Source organism: Vitis riparia, chromosome 7 (genome assembly GCF_004353265.1).
Source record: "Vitis riparia cultivar Riparia Gloire de Montpellier isolate 1030 chromosome 7, EGFV_Vit.rip_1.0, whole genome shotgun sequence".
Lineage (NCBI taxonomy): Eukaryota > Viridiplantae > Streptophyta > Magnoliopsida > Vitales > Vitaceae > Vitis > Vitis riparia.
Window position 1 is genome coordinate 27,825,407 of NC_048437.1, and position 19,163 is coordinate 27,844,569.

A 19,163-nucleotide genomic window follows, 5' to 3' on the forward strand; every position below is an offset into this window, starting at 1 on the left:
TTGATAGTCTATAAGCTTTGAATGATAGTGTTTCAATTTTATAGCATACCACTTCAATCAAAGGTTCCAACACAAGATACAATTAATATTAATCTCGACGTTATTGAAGTTATACTTGTCATGTTTGCCAAATTAGACAATATCATATTTCCAAATTTTCTAAATATTCAATGTTAATGCATCACTTATACTCCGTCAAGATGTGAAAAAGAATTTTGTGATTGAGCTATAACCATTTACAAGACATAAATAATTCCCAACAAGTATTTAATATGAACCACAAAAGTAGAGTACTAACATCAAAATGCTCTGGATATCATCCATATACGAATGTACATATCCATGTTATTTATTTGAATTGAGCTAAATGGTAATTCGTATGTAAAAACAAAACTCCTATATTGAAAAAGCTGATCACCAAAATTTCATTCCAAATTGTATCATCTTTAAACTGTGAGAAAATTTTGAGTATATTTACTCTAATCCACACCAAGCAAAAGAATCGTCTTACTTTCCCTCGTTTCAAAAATTAAGTTTTTTTTTTTATTACAATATTAATCTAGAGATAATATATATATATATATATATATATATATATATATATATATGGAGACTAAAACTGATAAAATTATAGAGACAAATTTCCCTTAAAATCTAATTACAAATATTTCGTCAATTTTCAATATTTTTATTCTTGTCTATAAACGTTGTACAATGATGTGATCTTAATTCTTTTGAAAAATTAAAATAATTAGTTTTTGTGCTCGAAGAAGCCACACGGAGAATTGGAAAACTTTCAAATTTTCAAATTTTAAATTTTATTAAATTATTATTATTATTATTATTTGAAGAATTGATGGAATTTAAAATTGTCTCTCTTTTTTACACCATCTTTCAGAAAATTAAAAAAGATAACAAAAATAAATAATTAATATTGGGGTCTTCATACTATAATAGAATTTCAAATTGTAAATTTGTGGAATGGTGGTGGGTGCTCCATGAGTCACAGCAGCTTACTCCTAAAGGTTTTCAAATCCCAATGACAATTGAAAGAAGAGGATCACTTTGAAGACAAACGCTCGTGGATCCTTTTTCTTCTCCACATCCGTTTTTCTTTTTCTTTTCTTTTTTTCTTTGGGGTTAAAGAAACAACAATTATCTGCTTGGATCTCACGGCTTTAAAATATAATTATAAGTTAAAAAAAATCCATACTTATACATAATATAAACTTTTTCTCATATCAAATATAATATATAACAAACACCATTCATACAAATACAATATTTTACATTACGATCAAATAGATGGATACCCCTTATAAGACCAAACAAACTCTCATGCTGGGATTAGGGATCAATTATGATATTACCATCAATTCTATAGAAGTTAACTGTTAGCTCATTTACACTGATCATACGACACTAATGTTTTATGAAAACATTAACCATCATAAAATTTAAAGAAAATTTATAATTTGTAATCATTATATCAAATTTTGATGTTACTTATTTAATACGTATTGGGAAATCTCCATCATTAAATAAAGATACGAATAAATAAGATAATAAATAAAATTAATAAATTTAAAATACAAAATAATAAAATATTACCTATATATATGTGATACATTTATTGATTCTTTTTTTTTAATAATATCATCAGGGTAACCTAAAATTTATCATATCTAAAAGTTTTAAAATTATTTTAGATCACTCTCTATTTCATATGATTACATAACAAGTTTGATAGCATTTTAAATTAATAAATTGAAGGTGAGAAGTCAAAAAAGGTAGGATTGAAGATAAACCACAAATAGAAAGTTGTAGACCGCACGTGACATTATTTTTCTTCCCTTTTCCATGACTTTTTCCAGGTTGTTTCCTTCATTTCTGTCTGAATTTTACTTCAGTCCAAACAAACCGACCATATTATTATTACATCTTTTATATTAGTATTATAGCATGTTATTATATTTTTTTAATAAATAATTAGGGCTACAACCTTTTGAATTGCTTTAAGTTTGAGTTAATCTGAGTTTATTGATTCTGTTTTATTTGTTTGGTTTAATCCCAATAACATTTTTTTTCCAATCTCTTGATTTGAAATAGTTTTTTTTTTCTTTTCTTATTAGGATGATCGATTCCATGTTAAGGTTTCTGGCAGTGATTTTAGAAAGTACTTTAATTTAAAAGGTGTTTTTGAAAAAGAAAATTAAATATTTGACCGATTGCATCGAACACTTTTAAAATTTTAAAATTTTATTTGTAATGTTGAAAAATCAATTATAGTATTTTATGAAAAAACAATGGATAGGATTCTCCTAAAAACGTTTTTAAAGAAAACAATTTTACTAAATATATCATCTTATTGCTCTAAAACATTATTAAAAAAAAGTGCAAAAATATAAATGGAAGATATTTAGAATGTATGGTATACATTAAAAAAAAAATAAGAGTGTATTTGATAGTAATTTTAAAAAGTGTTTATCATCTTTTTAATAGCATGTTTAATAGTAATTTTAGGAAGTATTTTTAATACTTTCAATATTTGAAAATTTTTATCATTAAAGTGTTAAAAATATCATAAACACTTTCTACAATCACTTTCAAACGTACTTTAAAAGTGCGTTTGACAATAATTTTAGGAAATGTTTTTAAATTTTTTAACACTTCAAATTTTTTATCTATCAAGTATTAAAAATATTATAAACACTTCCTAAAATCATTATCAAACATACTCTAAGAAGATAAATATTTTTAAGTGTTAAACAAATTAAAAACACTTCTTAAAATCATTATTAAATGCAGAGCCTGTTTGGTAGTGATTCTAAAAAACGCTTTTAATCTTTCTAATTATTGAAATTATAAAAATTTATAGTGTTAGAAATATTAAAAATGTATTTTAGAATCACTCTTAAACGCACTCTTAGTTTAAGTTTAAGTAATTAAGGTTTTAGTTGGTATTTGTTTTTTAAAATAGTTAAATATGTTTGATAATTAAAAGCAAAAGATAAAAAGTATATTTTGTGATTAAAAACATAAAATAAGGTATTTAAAAAAAATGAATTGTTTTCGATTATTTTTTTAAACTATTTTAAAAATTAATTATACGAATATAAAAAATAATTAAAAATAAAACAATATATATAAAATTTATTTTAGAATATATTTAAAAAATAGAAAACAAATTAAAATATTTCACATTCTTATACAAACATTTATTTTACAAAATGTTAAAAAATAGTTTTTAAAAATATTTCTTAAAAAAGATTTTCCTAAAAATAGTTACGGTCGAAGAGGTTATACCGAAATAAATAAATAAATAAATTTGAAAGATTTAAAATAAGTTTATGAAGATTGTGGAATGATGATGTGATGAAAAAATTGGCTCCCATGTTAAATTATTATTTTTAAAAATTATAGAAAATTTTCTTTATTCCATTTCATTTCTCTTTTTCTTATATGCATCATTGAAATTAATGCTTGTCCATGGAAAGCAAAGAGTATTGGGTAAGGATAGGCGAAATATTATTAAATTTAATTAAAATAATTAATTTGTAATAATATTAAAAAGATGGGGGGTCTGATCCAGTGGAGTAAGGTCCATGTCGACGTCTGATGATCATGGCCGAACAATGCATTTCGACGGTCGTGATTTTGGGATATGACAAAGGCCAGCATTTTGCGAACGTTTTTTCGTACACGGGGACATGCACTGAATTATTCCAAACTTTGAAGGTGGCGAAAAATAATTAAAAAAATTTTAAAAGCAAAAAAATAAAACAAATTTTATGTAATTTACCAAAAATGCCATCCACTCCGCTTCGGCTGCTCCGGCGAGAACCACACATACAAAGGGGCAATTTCGTCAATACGAGGGTATCTGGGTCAACTCGTCAACTCAATATGTTTGAAGAGCTTCACTTTACCAAGCAGTGGGGTAACTTCCCTTTGTCCCATTTCCAAATTATGTTTTTTAAAAACATTTTTGCTTGCTTTGTTTTTGTTGTTTTATAAACAAAAATTTGATTTTTGAAAACAGATTAAAAAAAAAAGAAAAAAGAAAAGAAAACATGTCGGGTAAGATTTAACATGCTGGATTCCGTCACCTGACACCCACCTCCAGCGTAGGAGAATTTCGCTATCCACGCGCTCCTGGCGTTGAACCCTACTGTCTGCGTCTCGTCCATTCTCACAAAAGTGCTTCAGCCAAGTGTCTTTGGAACTTGTATTTTACGTAATGGAGACACTTTATGCTTATCGGTTTTTGTGGCACGTGGTCCTCCAACATGTGATGGTACTTGTATTTTTCTCTACTTATATTATATTTTTCACGTTTATATATTTATACTTATATTAATATAATAAATAAAAAAATTTAGGGAAAGGAATTGCAAACTTCAATTTATAGTCGTTTAATCCAATCAAACCTACACCCCTTTTTTTCTAACTTTAATCTTAAGTTTGAGATTCCTCGTACTAATGCTTCCTGGTCAAGTTTTCAAGTTTTATAATTGAATTAACCAGTTTTGATAAACATTCCAAAATTTTCTCAACAGATGTCTTACTCTTAAACTTTTCAAATGATACCTCATATTTGACAAATCCTAAGTAAAGTCTTACGATGTCTTACACTTAATTTTATTATTATTTTTTCTCCCAGGTGATATCCCACACTTGAACTCACCTCACAGTGTTACAATTAGGTGGAAGTACTGAACTTACAAAATCACAGTACATGTTTAGGCTCAAATGTTATAAAGAAAAATTATAATTAAAATGCATTAAGATGAAAATGCAAGTTTAAAACACAAGTACACTCTAAAACACTATCTTTATACTTAAATAATAATCGTTGAAGATTGTGAACTATTTTTCATATCAATATAAAAGGTTTGGAGCATTTGAATAAGAGTTGGAAAATCAAATTAGTCATGAGATACATATTGCTTTGATTAATTGATCAATTAGTGGTTATACATTAAATGCAACAATAAGTGACTGTTGGATTTTAGACCTCAATCGGTCAAGCAAATAGTTCTTGATCAATTAAGATTCTACTTCTATTAGCTAGACATATACCACTAAAAGTAAGAGGGTGCAAAGGGTACCTTAATTGGTCAAGCCTAACTAGCATAACTGCTTCCTCATACCCATAACCATTTGCATTGTAAAGTGCTTAAATCATCTTATTTGAGGTATGAAACCTCTAACAACTTATGTGTAATTTCTTAAAACGTTTTAAGACAATTTTTAAAAGAATTTGACTTAAAGTTTGAACAAAAATATGAAGTCATTCAATTTATAAAATAATTGAAAATAATTTTGCACTTTCATGACTTTAGGTACTTAAGTAAAAGATGCTATATAATACGAACCTAGTACAACTACAACCTTACAAAAAGATCTTAATATTTTAATTGATTTTTTTTTTTGAGATTTTTTTCATTACTTGATTTATCTTTACGATTGTCCTAATGAAAATTTGATTGCCTAAACAGACTTAAGATAAAATCATTAGTTCCAAAACTTATTTTATAATAATCAAAATTGAGAAAACCTTGCTTTTAAGTCGTTAATGAACTGATACAATATATTTCAAATAATAATGGAAAAACAAAAACAAATGAGTGTGAAAAAAAATAAAAAATCGAACATTACTAGAGACTTCAATTTTTTTTTGCTTTGGTTTTATTCATTGGTTGAAATTCAAAACTTCAATAAATTATTTGTAAATAATTTAAAAACCATTTTCTTATTGTTTGTGAGAAAAGAAAAACAAAAACATGCTTGATAGAACATTTAAAAATATGTTTTCTAAAAACATTTTTGAAAATTAAAGATTTATAATTTTTGAAATAATATTAAATTATCAATCTCATATTTAAAAAGGTTTGATCATCTATAATTTTAAAAATTTTAAAATCCCCTTACCAAACAAGCAAAGAAGTGACCATGGAAAAGCACTTTATAGCCACCCAAGAGATGAAACGTGTCTTCCACATGTTGAAGAGGGGCGTGAGGTTGGCTATTGCCTTGACTTTCAAAACTTGCCATTACAGAAAAAACAGAAAATACAGGGGTCAAAACTGTAAAAATACAAAATTATATTTTTGCTCTGTCTTCCGTTTGGATCGATATGTTTCCATGTGGGTTGTGGATTAGAAAACTAAAATAATAATAATAATAAAATAAACAAATAAATAAATAAAACAAAAACAGGATAAATAAATAAAATAAAATAAGAGAAAATGAAGAAATAAAATAAAATTTCTCTCTCCAAAATTAAAAGAAAAGGAAAGAGAAAACGCGGCTGCTTCACCACAACAAAACCAGTCTCTCTGCTAATCAATTCCCAGCTCTGGAGATCGCATCAAAGGATCCTTTTCCGAATGGTCTTCAAATCCAACGGTCATGATTGCGGATCATCCGGGTATATAGTTTGATTTGGAATTATTTGATTACCTTGGGTTGGTTATTGGGGGTTGGTGATATCCACGGGGTTTGTGATTGGGTCCGATCTCGATCGGTTGAGGAAAATTCCTTGGTGGGTTTTGGATTCTGAGAAATGGGTCGGAGGGATTCTTGGGTTGTGATGTGGGATTGTGGAGAGCTGGAGTGGGTATGAGGGTTTGAAAGGTGGGATTTTTTTTTGATGATTTCGGTGGGGAGTAGGGATGGGAGGAAGGGGTTAGGGCTAGGGCTAGGGTTTGGTGTTGGAAGAGAGATGGAAGACACTGCCGAGCTTGAAGAAGGTGAGGCTTATTATTATAAGGATGGCGATGATGATGATGGTGCGAGCATCGACCCTGATGTTGCTCTCTCTTACATCGTAAGGGTTTCTATTGCCCTTACTTGAAAAAGTTTGATCTTTTTGTATTTTGATTCAATTTCTTGCGAATTTTGATTAAGAACGTCTTTGCTTTCTTGAATTTTTTTTAGTTGACTTGTATTATATGTTTTAGATCCAACCTATAAAATTCAATTGGATTGTGAGCATCACTTCGATTTTTTTAGGAACACTAACCCATCGTTTGATTCATATCTCAAGGATTTTGAAGGAAATAGAAGATAAGTGAGGAAACCGCGTTCAGTAGTTGGCTTTTGTTGCATTTACAAATGTATATATGTCCATATGATTTTCTCAATTTGATTGGAACATTGCTTGGACTTATTTTAGAGAATGGAAAGAACCTGAGAGAATTGTCCAATCAAAGAAAAATGGTAATTTCATAGGGAAAAAAATTAAATGGCTACAGTGTGAATAAATTGTTTGCAAATTTCTTGGTTGTGGTTTTTTAATACAGTGAATTGTTAGTGCAGCGTGGTTGGTGTTTTGAATATTTTAGATTTTAGTGATTTGATGTGACTTTCCTTCCGCCCTTGTACATTGAAGAGGTATTGTGGTTGAAGAGGTATTGTGGAATCTACGGTGTTATTTTTTAAGGGTAAGGATAGTCTACATCTATATACTACTATTTAGAAACCATGCTGGGAACTTTTAAACATGGAAGTTGAGATTCAAGAAAATGTGTTGTTGAAGTGTAATCGTTTCCTCAAATAACTGCAACTGAATATTACTGAATAGCATTTCTGAGTATCTCCACTTGTCTATCTCATCCCTGAAATACTTACTTCCGCATCTTACAATGTTCAAGTTATGCCTCTTGCTATCAACTCTTTCTTTTCTCTTTTCCCCCTCATTTTTTGTGGGATATCTTATGTTTACATGTTACTTCTGGTGCTTCTCCTTATTCCTCCTCTTCTTCTTTAATCATTGAAGGATGAGAAACTCCAAGATGTTCTGGGGCACTTTCAAAAGGATTTTGAAGGCGGCGTCTCAGCAGAGAATTTGGGTAAGTCAAAGACAACAGAAATAAGGATCTTATACAGTTTGAAGAGCCACATTGTTCTGGAGTTATGACTGTGAAAGTGATGATTTATTCATTTTGGCAGGGGCAAAATTTGGTGGGTATGGTTCATTTTTACCTACTTATCAGCGTTCTCCTGTTTGGTCCCAGCCGAGGACGCCAGCAAAGGTTCAAAACTGCAACACACCCAGATCCCCAAATAATTTGTTGGTGGAGGTAGATATTTTTAAATGCAGCGCTTAATTTGCTTATATTATTTATTCTTTCCATATATAGGATGAAATTTATGACTGGAATTTGCTTGATTTGGTAATTTCTAGCTTGCTTGAGCACTTTGAATTATGATGCCATACAGGGTGGCCGTCATAGCTCTGCCGTTTCTTCAAGTGCACCTTCATCGGTGAAGCTTGGAGCTACTTCTGCTAGTGCTGGAGCGCTGCCTGCTTTAAAGGCAACATCTATGAGTGATTCAGTCAAACGAGATGCATACATTGCATCTACTCGTGCTGAGGAATTCACTTCCAGGGAATCAGCAAATAAGTCTGCAAATCAGCCAGATCAGAAAACATTGAAAGTTCGAATTAAAGTGGGTTCCGATAACTTGTCTGCACGGAAAAATGCAGAAATTTACAGTGGTCTTGGTCTTGATGGCTCTCCATCTTCATCATTGGAAAACAGTCTATCAGAAAGTGATGAGCTGTCTCGTGACCCTCAAGATGGCCCAGATGAATCTCCTACTAGTATTCTTCAGGTGAAAATCTCCTTGATCTCTTCTTCTCTCGTACTTTTTGTTCCAAATGGACCTGAAGAAATCAGACTTCTTTTTTTCTTTTTCCTTTTTTTTTATAAAATAATTTTTAATTTTAATTTTATTTATTTAGTCCTTTTTTTTTCCTTTTATTGTTGGTGCAGATCATGACATCATTTCCATTGCTTGGGGACCTGCTGCTATCACCTCTTCCTGATGATCTAATTCACTTGACTGAAAAGGAAAGGCTTTTCAGGGACACCAAATCTGGGCCTGTCCACAAGAGCAGCCGAGAAAGTTCGGTCATGTTTGGATCTGATTCTGTAAGGAGTGATGGAAAAGTGTCAGGAGAGAAAAAAACAAAATCAGTGGAGAAAAGTAGTTTTTCAGTGGATATGAAGAATGGCAGTAGCAAGGAAGGTCAAAATGGTGTTGGTGTGATTCCGAAGAAGGAAATGGACTTTGATGCTTTGGCTTGCGAAGAGCTAGTTTCTAATGCACTGAAGCTTCCACTTTTATCAAATGCATTTGGTGACTCAACCAAAGGTACTGGTAGAGCATCTGACATATTGAGGGAATCTAACAAGGGTGTAGTCAGGGACAAATTGTTCTCTGATACTGTGCAAGAGGAACTCTTGGAGCCAATAGCCAACCAGGAGGTTGGTTGGGTTGACAAGCCAAATGGAAAGGTTAGTTCATCTTTGAAGGTTTGGGAAGATAAAAAGGCAAATTCTTTTAATGATGTGTCTGTTTGCCTGAGGAAAGATGGCAATCGCAAAGGGGAAAAGACTTATAATTCAATCAAAGCTGACTCAAATGCCTCTAAAGAGGGTAAAGTGCTAAACGCCGAACTCATAGATCCTCCAAAGCTGAAGGCTGGTCAGAAAGCCACACCTTATGAACAAGATAGTGTGAAATTATCTTCTGGAAAGGAGCACACATCTTCTGGAGCAAAAAAGAAGTCAAAGGGAAGTCAAAATCATGGCACCCAAGCTGGCTCTTCAAATTCTGGAAAGATTGGTTCTTCGTCGATCCACAAGAATAAGAAAAGCAGCCTTGTTGACAATTATACACCAAAAAGTGAATTGGAAGACTCAAAATTGCGGAAGGAGTTTGGAAAGCCGAAGGATAGATATAAAGATTTCTTTGGGGATATTAATTTAGAACAGGAAGAGAATGGAATCGATTCATTGGAAATGCCTTCTGATGATAGGTTGAAGGAATCTGACATGGTTGAAAAAAGCACATCTGCATTAAACAATGCACTGAAGGAGAGATCAAGTGGGAAGAAAATTTGGAAGCCACCTACATCAGGAGCGTATCCAAAAGCAGCTACAAATACACTTCCTCCAACTGGAAATGGGCCAAATTCTAATGCAGCTCCTGCAGCAGTAGCACCTGTAGTTATAGAAGAAAATTGGGTTTGTTGTGACAAGTGTCAGAAATGGCGGCTGCTCCCAATTGGTATAAATCCCGATCACCTCCCTGAGAAGTGGCTGTGTAGCATGCTTAGTTGGCTGTAAGTTCCCTTCCAGTGGCATTTTAATGTTTGATACTTGTGGAAGTTCATAGCATGATGGTTTCGCATACCCAATCAAATAACATCATATGTTTTGTAAGTCATGATGGTCCACCTAAGTGAATACATCAGCTATAGTTAAAAAGATAAATTGTAGTGAACTTTAAAAATTGGTATTCCTATGTCTCTCTCGGTTAGATGCTTGATTTCTTCACTGTTTGAACATGTTTAGGCCTGGAATGAATCGTTGTAGTATCAGTGAAGAGGAGACAACAAAAGCTCTTATTGCACTTTACCAAGCCCCTGCTCCTGAGAGTCAACATAATCTGCAGAGTCGTGCTGATAGTGTTGTATCAGGAGTAACCCTGGCTGGCATTGGGCACCCCGAACAAAATCACCAAATCCTTGGTTCCAATACCATGCTTAGTAGTGGAAAGAGGAAGCATGGATCAAAGGAAATATCAAATGCAACCAACCATGATGGCCCCACACAGTTTTCAAACTCTCTGAGGAAGAACCTGCAGACATCTGTTAAAAGCAGAAGTTTAAACGATGTGAACCAGTCTCCTCTAGCGAATGAACTTGATTTTCAGCATCTGAGCAAGTCTAGTGACTTAGCTTTGGAGAAACAGAGAGTTAAGCAGAAAGAGAAGCACAAACCACTTGAATGCTATTCTGATGGAGGTATTGTTTTTCAACCTGACATTTTCTTGTGCTTGTGGAACTCCTAATTAGGAAATATCTAATGCCTTTTTCTTTTACATCTCAACAGGTGATACCAAGAACTCAAAGATGAAAAACAAAAGCGGAACTGATCAAGATTGTGTTAGAGCCTCTAAGAAAATCAAGATAGAGGGTATGCATTCTACTGATGAGGATTGGACATCTGATCACGGTGGAACCAATGGAAAGGTGCATCTGAGCTCAAGCAATGGTTTGCCAGCTAACGTGGTGTCAAACAATCATTTCAAACACAGTGAACGCACTTCTTCTAAGGACACAAAGTATGAAGCAAAGGACAACATACAAGTTACTCTTAGAAAACCAAAAGAACAAGTCCGGGTTTCGTCAGATGATGGGTCACTGAATGTGGGAAAGTATGACAGTAGAGATATTGTTGCAAAAAAGAGGAAAGTGAAGGAGTGTCAAGATACTGAAATTTATTCCAGTTCCCTCCCAAGCACAGGACATCATCTCGAGGACAGTGGAGCTTTTGTAAAAGAGGAGTTCAGCGAGAGTGACCACAGAAAGGAAAAGAAAGCAAGGGTATCTAAGTCTGAGGGGAAAGAGTTTATTGCAAGTAAATCCAGTGGTAGAACAGATAAAAAAGTCAGTAGTATGAGGACCCAGCAGCAGGGTCAAGATCTTGGCAGTGTTCTGTCTCAGCGGAGCTTGGATGGTGTGGATTCTTTGAAAAGGGATTTGGGTTCTGTACAGCCTTCGGTCGCTGTGGCAGCTACTTCAAGCTCTTCTAAGGTTTCTGGCTCCCATAAAACCAAAACCAACTTCCAGGAAGTGAGAGGTTCACCAGTGGAATCAGTTTCTTCATCACCACTAAGGATTTCAAATCCAGAGAAGCACACATCTGTGAGACGAAACCTCATGGGGAAAGATGATTCTCGGGATGTTGGTTTTTTTGCCATGAGTCCAAGAAGATGCTCAGATGGTGAAGATGATGGTGGGAGTGAGCGATCTGGAGCAATGAGGAAGAACAAAATTTTCACTGTCACTCATCGTGGATCACTGGACTCCTCTGTACTTGATTTCCAAGAGAGGGATTTTAGTCACTTGTCAGGTAGTAAAGCACAAGTTCAGCCTGTCCCTTCTCCAGAATTCACAAATCGCCATTTTCTGGATGCTGGAGCTGATACCTTGGGCCAAGTTCCTCGTTATCCTAGTGAACCACAGGCTTCAGATCGAGGTCGCAATGAAGAGAGAAAAGACAACAACCATTACCGTGCTAATGGGTCTCGTCCTAAGAAGTCAGGAAAAGGGTCCTCTTCACGATCCAAGGACAAGAACCGAAGTTTTAAATCTACGTGTGATGAGGATAAGATCAAGATCTCTGATTCTTTTAATGAATCCCAGAATCACATGCCTTCCTATGAAGAAAAACCAAGGGATGCAAAAAACAAGTTTCAGGAGAAGTTTGGGAGCAAATCTGATAGGGTTGAGAAAAATCCTGTTAGTAAGAAAGATTCTACTGGAAAATTTTCAACTGAGACTAGTAAAAAGGATAATCATGCGAAATTTGGAGGGCATGATAGTCATGATGTTAAAGTGGAGGCTACCTGTGGCCAGGATGAAATGTCCACTCCAAAACAGGATCTGCTGCAGGAGTGTGATGGTGAAAGGACCTCAAAGAGGATCCTTTCTGAAAAAACTGATAGAGTGGAAATAGTCTCTGGGAGAGGGAAGTTACTACCATTACCACCCTCTGGAGCTCAAAATGAGATGTTGGCTCATGGCTCCCGACCAACTCCAGGATCGCACAAAGGAAATGGAGCAGACAATTTGTCAGTTGATGCTTCTGAAGGTGATGAGGCGTTGAAGGTATCAAAACAGATTAGGAAGACTGATAACCAGAATGGATCTCTGCACACTAGTTCTAGACATCCCACACCTAATGGGCACAGAATCCGGGACCCTGATGCCCCAAGTCCAGTTAGAAGGGATTCGTCTAGCCAGGCTGCTACCAATGCTGTGAAAGAAGCCAAGGATCTTAAACACCTGGCTGATCGACTCAAGGTTCTTAGATTCATTTTACTCTTGGTGTGATGCTAGTTGTTATCTTGCTATTATTTTCATCCTAACTCTTGGCACAATTTTGTTGTCTTTGGCAGCATTCTGGTTCGAATCTTGAGAGCATGGGGTTTTATTTCCAGGCTGCCCTGAAGTTTCTTCATGGAGCCTCTCTATTAGAATCCAGCAACAGTGAGAATGCTAAACATGAGATGATTCAATCGATGCAAATGTACAGTAGCACTGCAAAGTTATGCGAGTAAGTAGAAACTAAAGCTCTTTGAAGGACACTTTTTTTTTTTCCTTTTTGTAGGACATGCTTTTACATTCTGATTTGCTTTGAAGGACTGGGAGTTTTTACTTGTTATCCTCCTATTTAAGGTATTTTGTTGAGCTTGCACTTTATTAATGACCACCATAGAACAGCCAAAGGTACAAATCAGACACTAGAAGTATGCCTTTATTTTAACTGGAATTTTGGGCTTAAAAGACCTTGATGCCATTCCACCTTGCATGGTTTTCCACAAATTTGACTCTAAATTTTTTAGCTTCCCTACTTTATGATTCCTAAGTGGTTGCAAATCTATCAAAACCCATCCTTTTCACTGGATTATCTAACCAGGGGCATGGATTTCTGTCTCCATGAATGGAGAAATATTATGTGGAATCACTTACCATCAGCTAAACAAGTTTAATTGGTTTTTATCATGCAACCTTTTTGATGAGTTTCATCAAAGCTAAAATGTTGGGTTCCATGGAACCACAATTTTAATCTTTTGGCTTTATTGTTTTGCCTTTTTGCATAGCATACATAGTCTCTTATTACTGCTACTAATACTACTATTATTAGTGTTATTACTACCTCTGTTACTGTTTACAGGAATGTACTGATATATATTTGACCGGATTGTTTTCTTGTTCTTATTCTTCCCTTGGGGACTCATGTGAAACTTATTATGAGTCTTTTCATCTGATTCATCTCTTTGTTGCTTTTCCCCAACTGGTTTACTCACTGGGTTCTCAGTATGGTAATGTTCCACAGCACTGTGAACAAATTATTAATAAATTGTTTCTGGGATATGGGGTTGTTTGTCTGTGTACTGAGACCTCTGTGGCGATTTATCCTTCTTATTATTTTCTGCCTTCTTGTCTTTAAGTTTATTTCTACTTATGGGTTAAAGGCTTGATGTGATAACTGCTGGTAGGCAATACCCAACTGTTTCTATGCTACGAATTGGCTAGTCATTTATAGATGGTTTCTTCTTGTGGAAATTGGAATTACCTTGTATGGTTCCATATCCATATCTTGTTACTAATCCAATTTAAACTTGCAGGTATTGTGCTCATGAATATGAGAAAAACAAAGACATGGCTGCTGCTGCTCTAGCCTACAAGTGCGTGGAGGTGGCATACATGAGGGTTATCTATTCCTCCCATAATGGTGCAAGCCGAGATCGACATGAATTGCAGACGGCTCTACAAATGGTTCCTCCAGGTAATTCAATTAAAGTCACAGAATATGGGGTGAATACAAACATATACATGATTGCAGAAATTCTGACCTACATGCATGCTTGTGGCATTGTGATTCTTGAATCTTCTATTGATTCTCCTAGTGATATTGTTCAAAAATTTCAAATCTGAACTGTATTAATGGTAGTTCTACAAAAATTCCAGTGCTGAAGACATTTTTAACCGTTCAAAATCTGACTAAGATCCTGGTAATGATCAAATGATGAATTTTTCTCTCTCCAGAACTTCAGCTTATGGTATAGATTGTCATGCCAAATGTTGGTTTTGTGGGACTTATATGAACTTCACCCCAGTTATTCACTAATGGAGAATGGGGAAACTGTTAAGGCACGGATTTCTTGCTTTGCTTTCACGTCAAATATGAATTTTGGCATGTTTATGAAGGGAGAAGAAAAACTGTTGATGCAAGGTGACTTTCCAAGCCTCAGGCTAGGCTGTCTTGCAGAGGTGGTGGTGGGATCTGTCAAAATGCAAGGAGAATAGATTCAGGAGGTGAAAGGGAGATTGTTTGAGAGAAAAACAAGAGAAAAAGAACAAGGTTAGATGGAGTAACAGAGAGAGACTACTTAGCTAACCCTAGGATTTCTTAGACAAGCAACTCGTAAAACTAACTTGACTTTATTCAGTCCATGATTTTCTGTGTTTTAACAAATAAAACTAGAACTTCTTAGTAGCAGAAATTGTGTAAAATTCCTAATTGGCTGTTTTTGGGACCCAAGAAAATTCTCCTAGTTAGGCTAAAACTATAACTCAAGAAAATAAAATTAAAATAATAATAATAAAAATAAAATCCTAATAATTGACTGCTGTAGTAGTGTGAACACTAGGATCTCTGATTCTTGAATAGTATCTTGCTATTTTCTTTAATAGGTAAAGATCAATTATCTTAACAGCATCTAACAGAAGGGTGCACAAAAGCATCAACAGTATCTTGCTATACTAGCTAAAACTTGCTAATCATGCAGTTTACTTAGCAAGCATTCAATCATTTATGGCTATTAATTTTCTATAAAATCCAACATGTGGCATACACAAGCTATGCAATGCTGTGTTACACTGAAAATGGTGTCTTTGTGCTGATGTTAAATGAGCTGAATGCTTTTGGCTACACTGTTGTTGACTTGATTGTAATCCCTCTATTTAATTTGGTTAGGTGAGTCTCCTTCTTCATCCGCATCTGATGTTGATAACTTAAACCACCCTGTAGCGGTGGACAAGGTTGCTTTTGCAAAGGGTGTTGGTTCTCCTCAAGTTGCTGGAAACCATGTTATAGCTGCCCGAAACCGTCCCAACTTTGTACGGCTGCTCAATTTTGTAAGTAAATTTATAGTTTAATGAGAACTGCTTTCTGTTTTGTAATCTTCTTCATAATCCAGCTTGAAGGCATTGCTTTAATCTTGTTCTTTGCTTTGCACATTTTGGAACAAATTGCCTTCAATCAATGTTCGTCTTCTGTGGGAGAAAATGGTGACCATCTAGGGTTATCAAGAAGGTTGAAGTTGAACATTTAAATCAAATGCATTTTTTTTTCTTGCCCATGTCCCTGAGAAGCAAAAAGCATCCTATATTGGGTCACTTGTTGTATGAAACACTGCTTTTTCATTAAGCAGATCAAGCTTATTGTTTTCATGTTAACCATAAAATAGTTGGGTTAATTTTTTTCTCCGTAGTTAGGCATATTCTGTTCTTTGTAACTATGTTTATGTGATTGTTTTGAGGAGTTGGAATCTAAAAAATATGACTGTTTACAGGCAAATGATGTAAATTCTGCAATGGAAGCTTCAAGGAAATCACGGCTTGCTTTTGCAGCTGCTAATGCAAACCTGGAAGAGACTCAACACAAGGAAGGCATCTCTTCCATTAAACAGGCTCTTGATTATAACTTCCATGATGTAGAGGGATTACTACGTCTGGTACGGCTTGCCATGGAGGCCATTAGCCGTTAAAAGCTCCTGCGCTAGTAGAAATGATGTCAAACCTGAGATGATATTTGGTTTGGTTTGATTTGTTTCCTTGGATATTGCGCCTCTATGGTGGGTACAAAGAAGCCAAACTGGATCTCTCAATTGCACTACACGATACTTCAGTTAAGAGACAGATCATTGCCAGCTCAGTGCTCTCTGTACATGTGTAGAATACAAGTTGATTTTTTGTTTCAGTATACTCTTTCTGTGGATTCAGATGCTCTCTGGTTTGGATAAGGGCCAAACATTTGGAATGACAATATTTTGATTGATACTGGGGGAATATGATTCTTTTTTAGCAAGGCTTCTGTTGAAAATAGTGGGAGCTGGTTGAGAAATCGGGATATATGGCCATCAGGATTGTGTCTGAAGTGGGAAAAAAGTTCATGTGAATTCCAAAAGCCTAAAGTTAGATCGGCTTGGGGAGGTTAATACTGATGCCCTTTGCTTGCTGTCTTCTGGGCTTTCCTCCATGAGGGAGTTTTAAGTTCTGCTGTCCAGTTATTTTTTGTATTTTTAAAATCTCTTGGGATGATACTTGAGGATGAGAGTTGCGTGAATCCGTCGAGCTCACTTTTACCAGTGAAGACTGCACAAACTTTTCTGGTTCAAGCACCAAGTAAAGTATCTGGTATGCTCACATTTCATTTCATTACGTTATTTATCTTTGTGCATGCCTTCTTTTGATCTTTTTGTCTTCCTGATTATTAATTCTATTATTTATACATATGCAGGTTGTTTTCTACGGCTTCTGTTATTGCAGTTCCGAAATTTACCGTTTGTTGTTGATAGAGACAAGTAGAATGTAGTTAACAAAAAAAAAATACAGAGTTAAAAAGAGATTATAGTCTGCTTGCTGACCACTGATGGGGCTGCCTGATTTATTCTTCCCTGAGGTTTGTTCAATCCTGAGATGCTTGTGAAGAATTTGCTTATGTTTGCAACAAAGTGTGTTTAAATATTAACCCATACTAACTATTCTTATATCTCCCGTCTTTTGGGCAGTGGCCAGCAATGTACATATACGTTTGATTGAGTTGAACTTCAAGGCAGGAATAGTACAAGTTTTAATTCTTTATCAAGGGGTCACACTGCACCTTAACCTTGTAGGTGCGGGGATCTAACAGGTACATTTTTCACATCTTTGTTTGAACTTCAGACAGCAATAGTACAAGTTTTAATTAAAATTAAGCTATTTTAATTGAAACTTCCATTTGTATGTCAGAATGGATGCCATAGGGAATGAAACTTGTGCTAATTGCTTGAGAAATGAATCCATTTAAAAGCAATTTTCAGCATCCTTTTTCTTCCCCTTGTTTCCAAACTCTAGCCAGAGCCTTATTAATCATCATCATCATCATCTTAGCACCCAAATTCCAAAAGTAAAAAATAGATTATTGAAAGTTGAAATTTGAGAAAAATTTGGGAATTACAAAGAATATGGAATGGGTTGCCTTTTTTTTTTTTAATTTTTAAATGGCCTGATCGTGTAATATGTAGCTAGAAAACCCATTCCTTATGAAATTTAATTGGTATTTTGTTGCTTGGGGAATCCTACAATCAATCTTTTTTTGTGGGTTTTTTGGCTACATTATCAAATCTTGTTAGGGCATACTTGGAGATTTGGGAGTCTGATTTGAAAGTGCTAACTGATGGAGGGTTTTCTTGTCTCAGGTTGAGTAATGGGACGACTATGGCGGCAGCATCAGCATCAGCTAGTAAATAAATGGATTGGATGGATTTTTCACTCTTTTTTTTTTTTTTTTTCCATTTCTTTTTTGCTAATCCCCTTTTTCTATTTAACCCTATTTTTTGAAATTGTTACAACATTCTATTCTCAATGAGATTTTGATCCCGCCCTGACCTTGCCTATCATATACATGTATTAGCAGGAGAAACATTTGATCAATCTTGAAAATAAAATTCTGAAATCGTTTTTATTAAATGTGGTTGTATTCTAAGAGCCCATTTGGTCATGTTCAGACTTGTTTTTAAATTTAAAAAAAAAAAAAAACGAAGAAGAAAAGGAAAACAATGTGATATAAGACTTGAAGATATTTACAATGTTTCTACAAATTTTAGTATTTTAAGCATGGTTTAATTTGAAGTATATTTTCTAGTGAAAAAAAAGGAAAATAATGAGATTCGAGTTGTTCTAGACTAATTTTGTTTATAAAGTCTTGGTATTGATTTAAATTTTATACAAATTATTAGGCTTATTAATAAATTTAATATATTAAGTCTTTTTTAATTTTGAGTTTATTTGTTCAGTAAAAAAAATTATAAATATATGATATATGCATGAAAAAAATAACGAAGTCATTTAAAATCAGTTTTAGTCTATAACTTTTTAATGTTATTGATTTTTATGACTTTTTATATTAATTATATGAGTGTTTAAATTTTTAATTATTCTTGAAAATTAATAAATTTTATGTATGAAGTATAATTTGATTTAAAATTTATTTGCTTAATAAAAACTTTTAGAGAATTTAAAACAAATTCAAAACTAGTGTAATTTAAAGAAAAATATATTTGAAGATTTTCCATTATTAAATCATGGAGAATTTTATTTATTCTTTTAAAAATGGATTCTCTAAAAATAATTTTTTATTTCATTTTGTTTTTAAAAATTAAAAACAAAAAAACATGGTAAAATAATGTTATAAATTTTCAAAAACTACTTTTCATTTTTAAAAACCAAAAACAATTTTTTAATGACATCATGAAATAAACTTTTAACATTCTTGCTTTGTTGTTTTCTTCTGTTATTTTATCTTTTCCTG

At 33.7% G+C, this 19,163-nt stretch overlaps 1 protein-coding gene across 1 annotated transcript; it reads left to right on the plus strand.

Annotated features, from left to right (window-relative positions):
• Window positions 1-6,291: 6,291 nt before the first annotated feature.
• Window positions 6,292-18,322, plus strand: LOC117919282. The gene is made up of 14 exons (XM_034836422.1): window positions 6,292-6,832; window positions 7,784-7,856; window positions 7,957-8,087; window positions 8,227-8,622; window positions 8,784-10,138; window positions 10,371-10,822; window positions 10,911-12,886; window positions 12,982-13,139; window positions 14,215-14,375; window positions 15,567-15,727; window positions 16,165-17,008; window positions 17,112-17,273; window positions 17,383-17,504; window positions 18,052-18,322. Exons 1-11 carry the CDS (start codon window positions 6,656-6,658, stop codon window positions 16,357-16,359), a joined length of 5,235 nt encoding a protein of 1,744 aa, XP_034692313.1. The 5' UTR covers window positions 6,292-6,655; the 3' UTR covers window positions 16,360-17,008; window positions 17,112-17,273; window positions 17,383-17,504; window positions 18,052-18,322.
• The last annotated feature ends 841 nt before the right edge of the window (window positions 18,323-19,163 follow it).

Excerpts from the sequence above, each read along its gene's own strand:
- LOC117919282 (XM_034836422.1), top strand. The coding sequence starts at position 6,656 with ATGATTTCGGTGGGGAGTAGGGATGGGAGGAAGGGGTTAGGGCTAGGG. Across the intron at positions 10,823-10,910 it reads TGAATGCTATTCTGATGGAG|GTGATACCAAGAACTCAAAG; the intron begins GTATTGTTTTTC and ends ACATCTCAACAG. Across the intron at positions 12,887-12,981 it reads ACCTGGCTGATCGACTCAAG|CATTCTGGTTCGAATCTTGA; the intron begins GTTCTTAGATTC and ends TGTCTTTGGCAG.